This window comes from Chelon labrosus (assembly GCF_963514085.1).
Source record: "Chelon labrosus genome assembly, chromosome: 1".
NCBI classification, from domain to species: Eukaryota; Metazoa; Chordata; class Actinopteri; order Mugiliformes; family Mugilidae; genus Chelon; species Chelon labrosus.
The window spans coordinates 16673567-16689774 of NC_140337.1; the positions used below are offsets into that span (position 1 = coordinate 16673567).

Below are 16208 nucleotides of genomic sequence, written 5' to 3' on the forward strand. Positions count from 1 at the left end.
GAATGTGACAGCTAAATATACACATCAGTGACGAAACGTTAATTTGCGCTGCAACGCCTCAACATTCCAATGAAGCAAATTAATAATAATAAAAAAAATGGCCGCTAACCTTCTGGTCGCCTCCGCTAAATTGTTTTCGAAAAAGGTGCACAAGCTGGAAATGACCTAACGTCTTTTTACACACAAAGGAAAAAGTAGAAAATTAAAACACGTGTAACGTAAAACGTTGAGCAATAAATAAAAGTTTGCAACTGCCTGCTTCTACCCGGCTGTACCCGGCTGCGCACAGTCAGCTGACAGTCATGTCACGCAATCAGTTTGGGCGGTTTTCTCCGTCACCATAGTGACACCTGCTCTGACGTCGCTGATTGGGAGACGGTCTAGCCAATCAAATCGGTCCAAATGACCCGAAAGCGGGAATTCACTTTACACGTGTTTAACTGTTGAGTTTCTGGAGAGTGAAATTATGTGGCTGCTGGATGACAGAGCAAATCCAAGATTGCTGTTTTCTGCAGACATTACAGTAATTTTAGGACTGAGAAAGAGATATAAGTTTTAAAAGAGAACACATAATATTCTATAGTTTTGCTTGCAACCGACTAATATCCTAATTTTCTGAGCTTCTTTACCCAAAATACTAAAGCCATGTCACTGCAGACCTGTTGTGTTTCCCTTTCTCAGAAAGTCATCCTTTTAAAGCTGGCAAATTCATCATTAAATTCAAGATCAGAGGAGGCGCCAGCTGCAGGCCAGACTGGAATAGTCATCCTTTTACAAACCCCACATTAAATATTCTTCTAAACGTATATGAAGAAGTATATGAAGAGGTGCGTTCACCATCATGACTGAGGACAAATATCTAAGTACTGTTTCAGAAGATGTTATGGTTTTGAATTTTGTGACAGTGAAAACACCACAGAGGGAAAAAACCTGCCTGAGCACGTGGAGTTTTACAGCCGTCCTTAGTATTACTTGAAAATGTGTGTGTTGAGAAAATGTAAAGATTTTTAAAGATTTAAAGTTTCTGGAGAGTGTTTATTATAAATAAATAAATTATATGGCCGCTGGATGACAGAGCAAATCCAAGACTGCCGTTTTCGGCAGACATTACAGTAATTTTAGGAGTGAGAAAGAGATATGAGTTTTAAATGACTACACATAATATACTATAGTTTTGCTTGCAACCGACTAATACTCTACCAATCCATATCCAAAAAAGGTTCAAAACAGGCAACTGAGAGTTTGAGACGTTTTCACCACTCATCCAAGTAGCTTCTTCAGTTCTAGGGGACTGGTGGGAAGTCTGAGGTTTAAATAGGAACTCCTTCTGAAACTTGCGTGTTAAGTTAACAACCAGAAACCGGTGCAGCTAATTTACATTAACGACTGGGTACTTACCTGTTGTTGAGGGGGGATTGTTTTTGCCCCTGTCCTCTTCCCTATGAATGGTGCTCTAACAACTCTTGTCCGTCAGAGGCTCCAGTGTCAAGGTGTGAATGAGGCTAAAACTTCTTGTAAATCTCAGTCTTCTCTGGCTAAGATCTGGACGTTGTTATCTTCAAAGGAGTGCCCTTTGTCCCAGGTGTAGGTGAACTGCTGAATCATTTCCTGATTTGAAGATAACAACGTCCAAATCTTAGCCAGAGACTGAGGTGTAGTCTACGTGATATGCAGGTATACGCCGTATACCCACTAGAAAAAATCCCGAATTTCCGTATAACCACTGAAAAATGTGCAAAGATACATATCAGCATGGTTTCGTGACATAACTTTCACTTTCCCATTCATAAATTTGCATTCTCTTCGAACCATAGGGGCTTCCATCAAACGTGACGTGAACCCGACATGAACCCTATTATATAGACCCTTTTTCTGTTTGTACACACTGATGACGTAGAACATATGCACGTGCATTTTGGCAATGGAAGTATGGCGGAGATAAACGGCTTGTCAAGCTATGCAAGGGGATTATCAACTAAAGATCGTGAATGTTACCTTAACAAGTTGACTTTGACAAATGGTGTCCAACTTCCAGATCCGTGTTCTATTAACGAGTGGGTTGATGACGTTAGCAAGTGGCCGAATATACAGTGGCCAGATACCCATTTAATTGAGAAACCGAGCGTGTACACCAGAGAAATTACGAGCCTATAAATCACTGGTTGCGTATGAATAAGTTGTCTGTGGTCATGTACAAAACGTCAAATACCATGACTGTTGTTGAGGGGGGACTGTTTTTGTCCCCGTCCTCTTTCCTATGAATGGTACTCTAACGACTCTTGTCTGTCAGAGGCTCTAGCGTCAAGGTGTGAATGAGGTTGAAACTTCTTGGAGACAGAAGTTAAAACTGTATTGTAAATAGATAGCAGAATAAATCTCAGTCCACCTCCTCTGTTTAGTGAAGGTTTTTCCAGTCTGACATAGATATCTGCGTATCACGTAGACTACACCTCTGTCTCTGGCAAAGATTTGGACGCTGTTATCTTCAAATCAGGAAATGATTCAGCAGTTCACCTACACGTGGGACAAAGGGGACTCCTTTGAAGATAACAACGTCCAGATCTTAGCCAGAGAAGAGAGATGGTTTGAAAGAGGAGTAAAGGAAGCCATCTATGTCAGACTGGAAAAACCTTCACTAAACAGAGGAGGTGGACTGAGATTTAATCTGCCATCTATTTACAATACAGTTTTAACTTCTGTCCCCAAGAAGTTTCAACCTCATTCACACTTTGACACTGGAGCCTCTAACGGACAAGAGTCGTTAGAGCACCATTCATAGGAAAGAGGACGGGGACAAAAAGCTGCAGACAAGACTGGAATAGTTATCCGTTAAATATATTCTTCTAAACTTATATGAAGAAGTATATGAAGAGGTGCTGTCATGTCTGAGGACAAACATCCAAGGACTGTTTCAGAAGATGTTACAGTTTTGGATTTTGTGACAGTGAAAACACCACAGAGGGAAAAAACCTGCCTGAGTAGTTTTACAGCCATCCTTAGTATTACTTGAAAATGTATGTGTGTGTTGAGAAAATTCAAGATTTACATTATTTGTTGAATTATTTTCCAGTTTTTAATGACTTTTTTATAAGTATTTTCTCTACAGCTGTGAAACCTCTGGTATACGCTGACCTGAATAAAGAATTTTAAGAGTGGTTTTAAAGAGATTCTCTTTGTCGTACTTTATTTAAAATTCTTCAGCAGGAAAGAGGCTTTGTTCATCGCAAATTAGTGGGAATTTATCGATAATTCAAATGGAAAGACAAGAACATGAAATACATTAAAGGACTTGTCAAAGAGCATGAGGCAACAGATTGTGAAGAACACAGAATGATGACACATGAAAAGATTTGGAAACGGTAAAAGGCATCGTCAGACAAACTGAAAACTCTCAGTGCATATGGCAGCAGAAAGAAAGTCTTCAGTACATTAAACCGGTTTAGTGTGTATTTCATGTACACCGACCGACCAGCCACAACATTAAAACCACTGGCAGGAGAAGAAATTAACTCTGTCTTGTGATAATGCAGTGTTCAATCACAAATCATGTTTCAGTGTCATTTGTGGTTAGGCTTTGTTTCCAATTGTGTATCTTGAAGATATTTTGCATCTCTTTGTAGTAGTTTTTGTGAACGTTCCTGGTTTATTTGGACCTGGGAAATGATCTTGGCGCATCTTTGCATTATTTTGAGTCAATTATTTGTGGTTATTTTTGTAGCATTAATTGCAGATGATCAGGGACCCCGTAACCCTTAAATAATCCTTCCATAATTTACCCTTTATATGGCACTCATTGAATTACTTGGGAAGTCTAAATTTCAGTCCTAGAGTGTTATTGTAGGGCATAAGTAGACTTTTTAATGATGTGATATTTTTCAAAATTTTTAACTTTCATGTAGAAAATCAACATCGGTGAATTTACCATATATGGTTCCTTACCCTTAAGTGATAACAAATGTGAACATGTATTTATACCATTAGAACATAAGTGCTGATTCAGACATTTGGCAACATACACATTATCACATTAAACAATATTAGGCCACTTCTTCATTGTACATAATAAAACAGTTATGCCACCTCAGCATTCATGCAGAGGTGGACTTCGCAGATCACATTTGACCCTGATTTAACTTGAGAATGTTGCCTTGATCTTCACTGATTGGCTGGATTAAAACCACATGCTTCTAGACCTCACTGAGAGGAACAACGACGCAAATTAAAACGTGTGCCGAGGTCACCAAATATGGTTTCTCACCCCATAAATGGTTAATTAAACACCTTTTGCGTCACAGAACTGGTCGTTTCAGACAATCTCTGAAGGATTCAGGTCGTACCGTTGTCCACAATCCAGAGCTGAGAGTCTGTCCATGTCGGTGTCACTCAGTGTGAAGTCAAAAATCCTGGCGTTCTTCTCTATTCTGTCTGGATGTGATGACTTGGGCAGCACAGGGACACCCTGCTGCACCGCCCAGCGCAACAGGACCTGGAGCAGAGTAAAAGTCTTAAGTGTTTGCCATGAAATGTTTTATTACAACACTGAGTAGATGAGCTGGGCCCAAGACATTGAATGGGCTTATACCTGTGCAGGTGTGCGCTGGCAGCTCTTTGCCACCTCCATGACGACAGGGTTAGTGACCAGCTTTCCTTGCCCCATGGAGGAGTGCGCTTGGAAACACACTCCATACTCCTCACAGACCCTCCTCAGTTCGGCCTGGCGCAGCTGTGGGTGGAACTCTACCTGAAGAAAAATGTGTCCCCCGATAAATGTGTGAGATTTCCATCTTTTTCTTTGTGTTTCTGTAACATACTGTGAATTATACGATACACATCCTTCTTTTATCATAATGTACCTGTAGGAGAGCAGGAGGGACTTTGCAGCTCCGCATCAGTTCTTTCATGTGTGCTGGCATGTAGTTGGACACTCCTATGGCCTTGAGCTTCCCCTGGCCATGCAGCTCCTCCAGTGTGGCCCAACTCTTAGCTCGATTTACTGGGATCAAATATTAATTAGAGTCTCGTCATTGCTGTCATTTAAGAACAGCTACATTACAGAGGAGAAATGTAAGAAGACACCTTTTAATTAACACTCAATACACCTGGCAAAAGAAAAGCAATAGGCCTATGCTTTAGATTTACTTTTATATACAGGGTAGTTGCGTTTCACAGGAAATTTCTGACTTATTGGGACGTTCACCTGGGTTGCGTGGATCATCCACTGCCAGATCCTCTGTGCCAGGCCAGTGGATCAGGTAAAGGTCAATGTAGCCCAAGTCCAGCTGAGACAGGCTGTGGAGGGCTGCTTCCATGGTCTTCTCACCCTGATCCTTAGGGTCAAGCTTACTGCAACAATGAGAAGAGAAAGGAAGAGTGTTGAGGGAGAAATCAGTATGAGCAGGGAGCCAAAGCTTCATATGTTTTTTAAAAAGAAAATCATGTGATATGGTTGTGACATCCAGGCTGGTAGAGGCCTGAATGCTTCATTTGATTCCAATCATTTCAAATACAACACATTATGTGATAGTTAAAGAAGATGCAAAATATCTCTCCTCATGATGTACTCATACGCCACCTTGTTATGAACACATCCTCTCTGGTTAAGCCATGTTTGGGCAGAAGCTCCCGCAGTGCTCGGCCCAAGACGGCTTCATTCTGATAGACGGCCGCACTGTCAAAGGCCCGGTAACCAGCGGCCAAGGCAGCATCCACCGCCCGATTTACTTCCTCGGGGTCCCGCAACAGATAGGTCCCCAAACCCAAGAGGGGCATCTGGACCCCTGTATTCAGGAGGACGGAAGGGGTGGAGAAGGAAGACATCTGCAAGGCACTTCTTTTCTTTTTTGGATTTAGACTACTTGAACTGTCGTGCACTGTCAAAGACAGAAAAGGAGAGAATATTAGGATATTTAAATATGTTACAGTGAGTTCTGATGGTTCTTCATCACAATTCCTCCCAGTTTCACTAGGACACAAATACTGTTTACAGTTTCTTTGTTAGAAGATGACACAGCAGCGTACAATAAAATCAGAATGTAGCTACAGAAGTTTAACAGCTTTACAATGTGTGACAGAATACACACGTCACATGACTCGGTGGCACAGTTACAAAGCTATAGCGTCACCACGTAGAGTATAAACAGTATTGTTAAAATATTAGAGCGTCATAAAGCAGTTACGGAGATAAACGTGTTAATGACGTACTCTGTAATGTGACAGATTAATATACACACCAGTCACGCAACGTTAAATCCCACTTTTTGGTCGCCCTTACGTCAATTCACAACCAAAAGAAAAAGTAGAAGGTTAAAATACGGCGTAGGCTATAACTTAAACCGTTTATCAATAAATACAAATTTGCAACTGGTTTGTTTCCACCTTTGCACCCAGCGTCTCCCCGGACGCATGTAGGCTACTCGGCCAACAGTCATGTGGTTTTTTCCGTCACCATAGTGCCATCTCACTGATCCCGCTGATTGGGAGATGGTCTAGCCAATGAAAGCGATCCAAATGACCGGAAGGCGGGAATTCACTTTTTCCAGCGAATCGCGAGACGATTTAACTTCAAAGGTTAAATCTTTCTGCTGGTGAGTGAAATTATATGGCTGCTGGATGACAGAACAAATCCAAATTTGCCGTTTTCTGCAGACATTGCAGTAATTTTAGGAGTAAGAAAGAGATATGAGTTATACATGAGTCCATACACATTTTGTTTTTATTTATTTCCTTGCTAGGTAGCTTAACAACATGTACCTCACATAACATATACTCTATATTTTTGCCTGCCACCACGTTTATAAATCAGTATGCTAATTTTCTGATCTTTCCCCAAAAACACTTTAGGTCAGCCATGCCACTGCAGACCCGTTGTTTCCCTTTCTCAGAAAGTCGGCTCTTTAAAGCTGGCAAATTCATCTACAAATTCAAGATCAGAGGAGGCGCCAGTTGCAGGCAAGACTGAAATAGTCATCCTTTCACAAACTCCAAATTCAAAATATTCTTCTAACCTTAATAGTTCTTTATGCCACTGATATGTCCCAAGGCAGCATAGTCCAGTCAATCTCAAGGCTCAGTATAGAAGAATAAATTGGAAGTGATTACAAAAAATTACAGGGCACCACCTCAAACCCAAGCTTGAGATAAGATTCACTAAAAATATTGAGACAGAAATTACATTTTGTAAAATAAATTTAGTTGCATATCTTGGTGAGCCTTCTTCAAACCGGGGTGATTGTGCTTGTTACCTTGACAAAGCCAGGGACTAGTCCAAGCATAAGCCTACAAGATCAAAACCAGGCGAAGGAAATTAAACCTAACTCGAAAACAAGAGATTATGATCTGAATTGCTGCAGCTACCATTTCTGGCATTGTTCAGTTGTTTTTCCTCTTTTTCATTTTTCAACACTTCAAAGCAAAGCAAACCTGCACAGCAGCTTAGTATGCAGGCCAGAGAACCACCACTGATTGAGGCTGCATCCACCCCTTAGTTCCCTCTGTGCATCACATCCCCCTTTTTCTCCCGATAGATTCTGTTCTTCAAAGCATTGTAAAATGTTCTTCAATCTCGAAAGCTGCCAGGGAGACTGCTGAGCTCCAGGCAAGAAAGAAAACAGTGTTACTTTTATTCCTTTTTCTTCATTTTTTCAATGCCGGCCTATTGAAAGAAAGGCTACTATTACATGTCATGATGTCTGTTCTCTAAGTTTGTGATGACATTTCTTTTCATCCGCTAAAGGAGAGGATCTAAGACCCCACAGGGTCTGTCAGCCTTTAGTCAGGGATATCGTCACAGAATAAAAGTCCTAATTGATCTTGGGATGCCTTAGAGCTATTCTTACTTGTGAGAGAAGAAGCCTCTTTTTATCTAAACTGCACTTAATGTTTTTGACGCTCAGCCCTCAGCAGCATTCTTGCGTTCTCATTTGATATTAGACAGTTCAAAGTCCTGCACTGGCAAAAGGCACTGATGATACAATACCGTTTGTTGTCAACAAATTTACACAATTTGAAATAAGTTACCAAAACTGCTAGTGCTGTCAAACAACACAAAATAAACTTAACTGTGATGGTAACTAATGTGTTGAATATATTTCATCAGCAGGGAGGAGATTCGGAGAGAAGACTGCTTCAGTCAAGAACTGGAGGTAATTCAGGATACTGGTCGCTGACTGTTAAGGGTCATATTTATTGTTTTGACACACTGTTTTGTTTGAAATAATCTCATTCTACGTAACTCTCTCTCTTGCTTTTTCCATCTTTAGGATATTATCAGAACTGTTCTTGGGAACCTGGACACCCTCCAGCCCTTCACCTCCACACACTACACTGTCTATCCATGTATCCTTCACATCAGTTTGTTCATCCACCACTGTGTCCATATGCCATCCTTTCAGCTCATATATTATTTTTCTACTTATTCTATTGAAGTCTATTGTCCATCACACTCCCAACCTCTGTTATGTGTTGTAATACGTAGGTTAAAATCATAGGCCACATTTCCTCAACAGGAGCTTTACCCAGGGACCAGGAATATTTATATATATACAGTGTTTGCACCACATGGATTAGGTCCTAAATTAAGTTCAGGAAAGTTATTTTATCACGCAATTTTTACAGGAACTATGGGTGTAAGGCTTGCAGCATCTTATCCTATAATTAATCTCAGCAGTAGCTCCTAAATTCCTTTTTCTAACTTTAAGTCTAGCACAGCTGTCATTGAGTAGTCATCTGCATTTTCACCACCCACAAGACTGGAACTGGAGCAGGTTGTTGTCACATACAAAAATGACATTTAAAATCTTTATTATTTTAAAGTCTTTACGTGGAAAGCTAAGCTCCTTGAAAAAACTTACTAGGGCTAAAGGTTCCGGGACCTTGGGGTGAAAAGATGGCTATATGCACGAATGTGAGATAATGATTACAACAGTCAATGCTGAGATCACCAAGAATTGGTTTTAGTGAACGGTAGTAGCTCCGTGTATAGTTACACTCCACTGATGACTGTAATTTGTTAACAACCGCTACCAGATAAAAAGCGATGGAGGAATTTTTACAAGCACAATGAGAAGAAACTGAAATTCTACCCATTTGTTCTAACTGTTTACCTGGAGAAAAAGATGCAAAGAGGTGAGGATGCACACAACATTTGCTGGATACACTCCCAGCTTTGCTTTACTCCTGCATGTACTCAGCCAGAAAGCAGAACTAAAAAGGTTTGCATGGATGAAAGTTAGTGGTTACAGAGGACAACCTGTGCTGGTAGAGGACTATGGTAGAGAACAGACCCTGCAGGCTTCAGTAGGACAAACAAACATACTGTTTGGATGTGATGACATCTCACATTGGTTTATTTATCTTGTTTCAGGAGGACAAGCAAAGGAGGTGAGTTGTTTTTATATTGCACGCATAAAACAGAGAGAACAGAACATCGTGGACTGTTCGTGTTTTATTGTCAAACTCTCTTGATGCAGCGTGTGCCCTGTGTAATAAACAATTCATTGTTTTTGTGACTGGAACCAGCTTTACACCCGGTAGTTTGAGTAACTGCTGCACTGCTACACCGTATACCGTATTATATGGTGTATTTTATATTATACCACACCTTGCAATACTCAAAAATGTAATGCAACTATAAAATAAATCTGCAGAAATGACCATAGCGTGTATGTCTTTAGGGTAAAGAGAAAATGCAGCACGTCCCCTCTGTGTCTGAGCCTCAGCCAAAGCGCTATAAGACAGATTCACCACTAGAGGAGGCCATACTAAAGGCATTAAGCAAGGACCTGGCCGCAGAAAGACAGGCCATAATGTCTGGGTGAGTTTAATAACATCTGCAACGTCATATACTCTATTTGTCGTGTTATCTTTGCAGATAAGTGCATTGTGTTACCTTGAAGCCAACTAAATACTCCTGTGACAGCTTTTATATTTCAAGAAATGACAGTTCTTGGTGTGGTAATGCAATCAAATTTACTCTAAAACATCTTATAGGTTCCTATAAGCTTGAACTGAAATTGCAGTTTTGCTCGAAAGGAAATAAAACCATGGGATAACATTGTCACCGTGATTTTAAATGAAACTTGACTTTTACCGGTTTCTGTGAAACCTGCAGGAAGTGTATAACCCATGTCTCCTTTTTTAAGAGCAAGTATTGTGATAGCTTTTGACAGAGTGGAAACACAGCATCTGTTATTGGCTTCATCATGAATTACAGCGTGCTCTAATGTTATTGACAAGCTGTCATTGGTTATTTTCCTCTTCAGTGTGAACAAGATGATGAAAGCAATTAGAGGATGCTTGTTCACACCAGCGTCAGCCACACACGTGTAAATACACAGTGTTGAAAAGCGCTCTTATTCATAAAATCCCTAAAACCCTGACACTACACTTTGTTTCACACGCCCCAGTGGTTCATCGTGTTATGAAACAGACAAGAGGCGAACGGGCGCCACATCAATCACCCTGATTGTCAGATCAGTGGGGCGAAAGTGATCGTTTCAAATGCGAGCACACACATGTACATATAAACAAGGTCTTGTCCTCAAACTAGTTTGCATTTTACTTATGTAAACAGAATTGTCTCCTTATTTTAGCTTGAGGAACGCACACTCAGATGCACAAACTGTATAAACATCCTGCAAACAGCAATGCCTCAATCACTAGTTCATGCGAAATGAAGTGTTATTGAGCATTACTCACTGAATGACATGACATTAATGTGTCCTTATGAAGGTGATTAATACACCAAGGTTACAGTTCAGGTACAGGCAAGCTGCACAAACACAATTACTACTGTACATGGTGAATACTACCACTGCTACCATACATACAGCCAACATGTGTTCTATTCTCAGAGGCTTCCTACATACTGCTTCATCACTTACGACATTTGTGTGTATGTGCGTCTACTTGACGCCCGGGAGCGACAGATGGTTTGTTTTTGTGTTAAACCTGCTGGAAAAATGGGAGCAGAAAAGAAGGAGTTTCAAAGAACAAGTGCGGACACAGAACGGACAAAGAGAATTACTTTTATATTTCCTCTCTGTGCTTTTTTTGTTCTGGTGTTCTTGACTGCGGTACAACTTGTTTTACATGGCACTCTACAAAATGAACGGGCAGTACATGTATGTAATAGGAGGAATGTGTTTGAGGCCAGGACTGAAGTGAAGTCTTATCACAGGTTAGAACAGTATTACTGAATTTTTGGGTCTCTATGTATCTGGATCTCAGTTATTGGTCAACTCATATACGCTAGATGTTTCTTTTTGTTATTAGCTCTGGAGTCTTACTCGAGGAAACTTGTGTTTGGCTTTAGTGATGCAAAAAGTGCATTTTGCAGTTGTGTGAAAAACTAAGAACAATTTGTCATGGTGAAAACTCTGACATTTGGTATTTCTGTGTCTCTTTGCTATTGAATTGTGTAGCGAACTCTCTTAAACAGGATTTACCGTTTTTTTTACAACCGTTTTTTGCAACAGTTTTTTGCAACTGTTTTTTTACAATCGTTTACTCACCCATATAACTTTGGTGTTATTTGGAGACGTTCGGACGATATTTAGATCCGCATATATCCATATAGTGGGAGTGACTGGGGCACCGAAACACAGCCTCTAAATAACGCATTATCTGCCACATTCATTTCACCAATATTTTGTTATGATACGTTAGTGCTATTCCCTGTTGAGTCCGGAGTTACCTGTTGTCTATTGCGGACGTTATTTAGAGGCTGCGTTTCGGTGCCCCAGTCACTCCCACTATATGAATATACACGGATCTAAATATTGTCCGAACGTCTCCAAATAACACCAAAGTTATATGGGTGAGTAAACGATCGTATTTTATGCCAGAAATAACGTCCATGTCGTAAAAAACGGTAATTCCCCTTTAAGACCTTCAAAGGTTGTGGATACCTACGACTCCGGCAAGGGATTTACAAAGACCACACCAAGAGTAGAATGCAAATAGAAGTCTGCAAGGACCCCAATACTTCATCTCAGGATCTGCAGGAAACTCTTGGTGTCAAGGTGCTTTTGTCAATGATTTAAAAAAAAATAATAAATACGCAAATTTGACCTGCAGGAGAGAAGTGCCTGGAAACTTTAGTGAAAAACTATTTGCCAGATCAGACCTTTTTTAAAAACAAAAAACAAAAAAAACAATGTGGTCTGTACTAATGAAACAAAGATAGAGTTGCTTGATCGCATGTTTCTTTTCAGTAGGAGAACCTTATCCCAACTGTAAAGCATGGAGGATGGAGGTGGACATATCATGGTTTGGTTTTGCTGTGCATTTTACAACTCTGAATTCTGCATCGTATCAAAGGGTCCTTGAAGATAATAAATCTGAGGCCATCTGTCTTAAAGTTTAACCAGCTTTTCAACATGATAGTGATCTTAAACCCCTTTGCCAATCCACCAATCCAAGGGATGGCTCAAAATAATGGTAATATAAAATTAAGGTTTATGGAAAGGCCGGAATTTGAATCCCATTTCAGAAACATTTGCACACTGTCGTAACAATCACACTTGTCAGCGTGGAGCATCTAACAGAAAGCTGATTGTGTTGGTTGGCATCAAAATCCGGCATTTTATCACACCAGCATGGAACTAAAGGTTTTAGAAGGTCATGTGTCCTGAAGCATGACAGCCAACAATTTAAATGAAAACTTTGACATTTACTGACAAATGTTTTTGTACTATGGCATTAATCACTTCAACGTAACATAATCTATTTTCTTATTATTCTTCTGTTGAAAACTTTTAGTTCAAGTTTTTAATTAAAATAATTTTGTCCAACTTACAGCACACTGACTTCAGTCTTTCGACACACGGAGGGGGACGTGAAAGACGATCCAGGACACGTTGACAAGGTGTTTCTTTTCACTTACGCATTCACTTTTCCGGGTAACAGTTAACTGGTTTGTCACATTGCTCCGTGTCAAATCAGTAGTCGGTCATTTCTGCCTGCAGTTGTTTGAAATTGACTGACTCCAACACTTCATCCTCCAGTTTCCATCTCACAGCACCCCTTTCATTTCCTCCCTAACACACATCCATGTACACTCGTAGCATCTTTGTCTTTATTGCAGCCCCAGGCTAGCATCAGCGCAGACAGGTAGGATAACAAGTGTGATTAAGGTTAATAATAGCATTACATCAGACAGAGAGCGTACCAGTTACTGTGTAATTGTGTGTATGCCAGAGAGAGAGTGTGTGTTTCTGGTGATGTGCTTCGGTTTGATTAGCAACAAAGTCCCAAAATTACCCTTCCCCATACACGGTCCTTTAATCTCCTCTGATCCTCTATTTTTACACTTGTCCACTCGGACGTTTTTCCACCTCTTCCCTCCCCCTTTTCATCGTTTGTTTTACGTGGAAAAACTGATTTAAACTAGTTATGTCAGCCCATTGAGTTATTTATTTTCTTAAAGGAAATGCCAATACAAGTCTGCAGGCTTTACAAAGGATTAAGTTTGAACATTGTGGTGATCTCAGGATGGCCCTTGGAAGTACGTTGCTCTTGCACAAACAAGTTCAAGAGAAAAATAGCAAAAAAAAAATTGCTTATAAATTGCTTCCAATTTGATAATGGTGGTAGTTTTACCACTCATGCTTTTTAATCTTTAGTTCTGGGCCACTGACTTCACCAAAAGACATCCTTTGTTTGCAGATTTTATTAATAGAAGAAACCCTGCCACCACATTGCAGCACTTTTCTGCCTCATTCAGCTAGAAAATGACAGAAACGTGCTTTTGGATGTTCAAATGTAAAAACAAAAAAAGCCAAACTCACTCAGTGAATTACCTTTTATAGACGAGAAGTTGTCTAACGATATTTTACAGTTGTGTTGCGTTTTGTAGGAACGTTCTTTTGAGTGAAAATAGTGAAAAATGAAAAGTTTCTGTCAAGATTATACTAAGTTAGGTTACAATCAAGGTTTTTATTGAAATAATATTTAATTTTTGATTCTTTTATTTCCAGTTTTACAAATCGGTAAGGAAGGTTTATGGGAATGTTTGACCCGTGTGCTTGACATCTGCACCCACAACCCTGCTAATACCACAAATTTACATATAATTTCTGTGTACTGTATACATAGACATAGACTTGTTAATCTTGCCAAACAAAATGTATGTAATGCAAAATTATAGCCCTATAACAGTGCAGGAAAATAAAAAAAGAATATTCTTAGAAATTAATAAATAGGCTAAGTACATCTAACAAACCAAACGGGTGGAAAATTGATTGAATATATAATTTTGTATAGACCTCTCATCTTTATACACTATCTACCTAATACACTCTACAGCTTCCCTGTACCAAAATGGAGCACATGCCGACACATCAGTCCAGTGACCAGTGAACACTGATCAAGAGTTTATTGACTTTAGCTTTTGATGAGAGCTGGGCATACTAAGGTCTGGGTAAGGTTTTTTTTTAGATTTACTGTTGTTTTAACTTGTTTTAACCCTCTCCCACAGATTGGAGCCAGGAAAGTTGACAGTCCCCTTCTCACATCAGGTGACAGCATGATCAGAGAAAGTGTAAGTCCAGGTGAAACGGAGCCTGGGACAATACAGGACACGGTAGAGGAGGACGAGGCACCTGGGACGCCAGAGAGGCCGGGGCTTCTGATGCGACTGGTCAGGTAGGAATGATTCTTTTCAGTCACTAGCATCAGTCTGATCAAAAGATTTGTCCATCGGATCGTTCCCTGCTTGACCCAAGCTCCTAACTGTGTTTATGCCTCATGATCCTGGTTACTGGAGCTGGAAATATTTATTGCGTCGTCCTACGTGCCAAACTCTGTTTATAATTCTTGATACTTTTACAAGTTTCCCACTGCCTTTTAAATCTGTTAAAGTCTGTTGTCATACATTACAAAGGGTTGGGGAAATCCAGCTATTATAAACGCAGAAATGACAATATTCCCGTGAAATATCTGATTAGACATTAGACGTCCTCAGGCACATCAAGGACTGACAAGACCATGTTCAGTACGAGCATGCCAAACAGTCTTCTCATGGTAATAATGATATACAGTAGCAGCCAAGTGGAGTGAGCCCAAAAACCCGCTATACTGGTACAATCATGTGCACAATTCGTTCTCTACAGCGGATTGTAAATGGGGCTTTGTGTTTTTCTGTCTGCAGCCACATCTTCCCTTTCTCCTTGTTCTTCAAAGACCCCTGAGACCCACGGTGGAAGCATAGAGGGTCCTACTGGTCCCAGTAGTGGAGCTACAGTTTGTTAAGTTAAGGTTCTGATCTGAACACATTCAGAGTCAATAAATTAATATATATATAACTGTTGGTTTAAGCATTACTGTTTTAGTTCTCATTAGAGTCATTTTAATATTGCCAAAGAAACTGAGAGACCTTTCACTTATTTATTTATTTTTGTCTGTAGCTTCTTGTTAACATTTCAGGCAAATAAATGACATTACTGCTTTGTTCCAATCATGGTTGTTTTTGTTATTTTATGTGTCATTCTATCACTAATTGATACCGGCTTTCCTCACATTTTTACGTTTATAGCATTATACATAATAGCTGGATTTAATCTTTTAAATGTAATGCCTTTTATCATCAGTGCTGAATAGCACAAGCGTATCATAACAAAATATTGGTGAAATGAACGAGTTTTGCGTTATTTAGAGGCTGTGCTTCGGTGCCCCAGTCACTCCCACTATATGGATATACGCGGCGGTCCGCTGGAGATAAATATCTTCTGAAGGACTAAAAATGACACCAAAGTTATATGGGTGAGTAAACGATCGTATTATATGCCAGAAATAAGGTCCAGGTTGTAAAAAACGGTAGTTCCCCTTTAATGTGGTAATAAAAGCAGGTAAAAGAAAAACACTGGATGGTCAAATTTGTATAAGCAATTGAATTTATAATTCAAAATTACATTCTATATATCTTTGGTATATGATATAGTTTGGATGTAAAAAAAAATAAGAGAAAACTCAATACACATAAAAGTCATGTTGGTGTTCCCATGTAAACTTAAAGAAGCTGTTTACATTCAGCGTTACTCACAAAACTGTGCCGTGTGTATGCTCAATAGCACTACTAGTGGTCGAAAAGCATACTGCTGACCTTTAATTAATATTATACCAAAAAATTAAGATATATAAATGCCAGTTAAATTAGAGCCAATGTCTGAGTCGTTATAAAAGTACAAATCAAGGTTTTTAGGCTATATAAC

The 16208-nt window shown here is 39.7% G+C and overlaps 2 protein-coding genes across 2 annotated transcripts; one reads left to right on the forward strand and one right to left on the reverse strand.

Annotated features, from left to right (window-relative positions):
* Nucleotides 1-3161: 3161 nt before the first annotated feature.
* Nucleotides 3162-5873, reverse strand: LOC311489330 (glyoxal reductase-like). The gene is made up of 5 exons (XM_084546361.1): nucleotides 5573-5873; nucleotides 5198-5343; nucleotides 4854-4993; nucleotides 4583-4741; nucleotides 3162-4486 (listed from the first exon to the last, which is right to left on the reverse strand). The coding sequence occupies exons 1-5, from the start codon at nucleotides 5815-5817 to the stop codon at nucleotides 4307-4309; spliced, it is 870 nt and encodes a 289-aa protein (XP_084402487.1). The 5' UTR covers nucleotides 5818-5873; the 3' UTR covers nucleotides 3162-4306.
* Nucleotides 5874-6847: 974 nt separating this feature from the next.
* On the forward strand, nucleotides 6848-15345 carry majin (membrane anchored junction protein; the record flags this gene model as incomplete). The annotated part of the gene is made up of 9 exons (XM_084543437.1): nucleotides 6848-6948; nucleotides 8096-8141; nucleotides 8259-8334; nucleotides 9025-9123; nucleotides 9362-9378; nucleotides 9672-9811; nucleotides 12799-12865; nucleotides 14477-14643; nucleotides 15149-15345. The coding sequence occupies 9 exons, from the start codon at nucleotides 6848-6850 to the stop codon at nucleotides 15186-15188; spliced, it is 753 nt and encodes a 250-aa protein (XP_084399563.1). The 3' UTR covers nucleotides 15189-15345.
* Nucleotides 15346-16208: the final 863 nt, after the last annotated feature.

Excerpts from the sequence above, each read along its gene's own strand:
- LOC311489330 (XM_084546361.1), bottom strand. The coding sequence starts at position 5,817 with ATGTCTTCCTTCTCCACCCCTTCCGTCCTCCTGAATACAGGGGTCCAG. Across the intron at positions 5,344-5,572 it reads GAGGATGTGTTCATAACAAG|TAAGCTTGACCCTAAGGATC; the intron begins GTGGCGTATGAG and ends TCATTGTTGCAG. Across the intron at positions 4,487-4,582 it reads GCCAGCGCACACCTGCACAG|GTCCTGTTGCGCTGGGCGGT; the intron begins GTATAAGCCCAT and ends ACTCTGCTCCAG.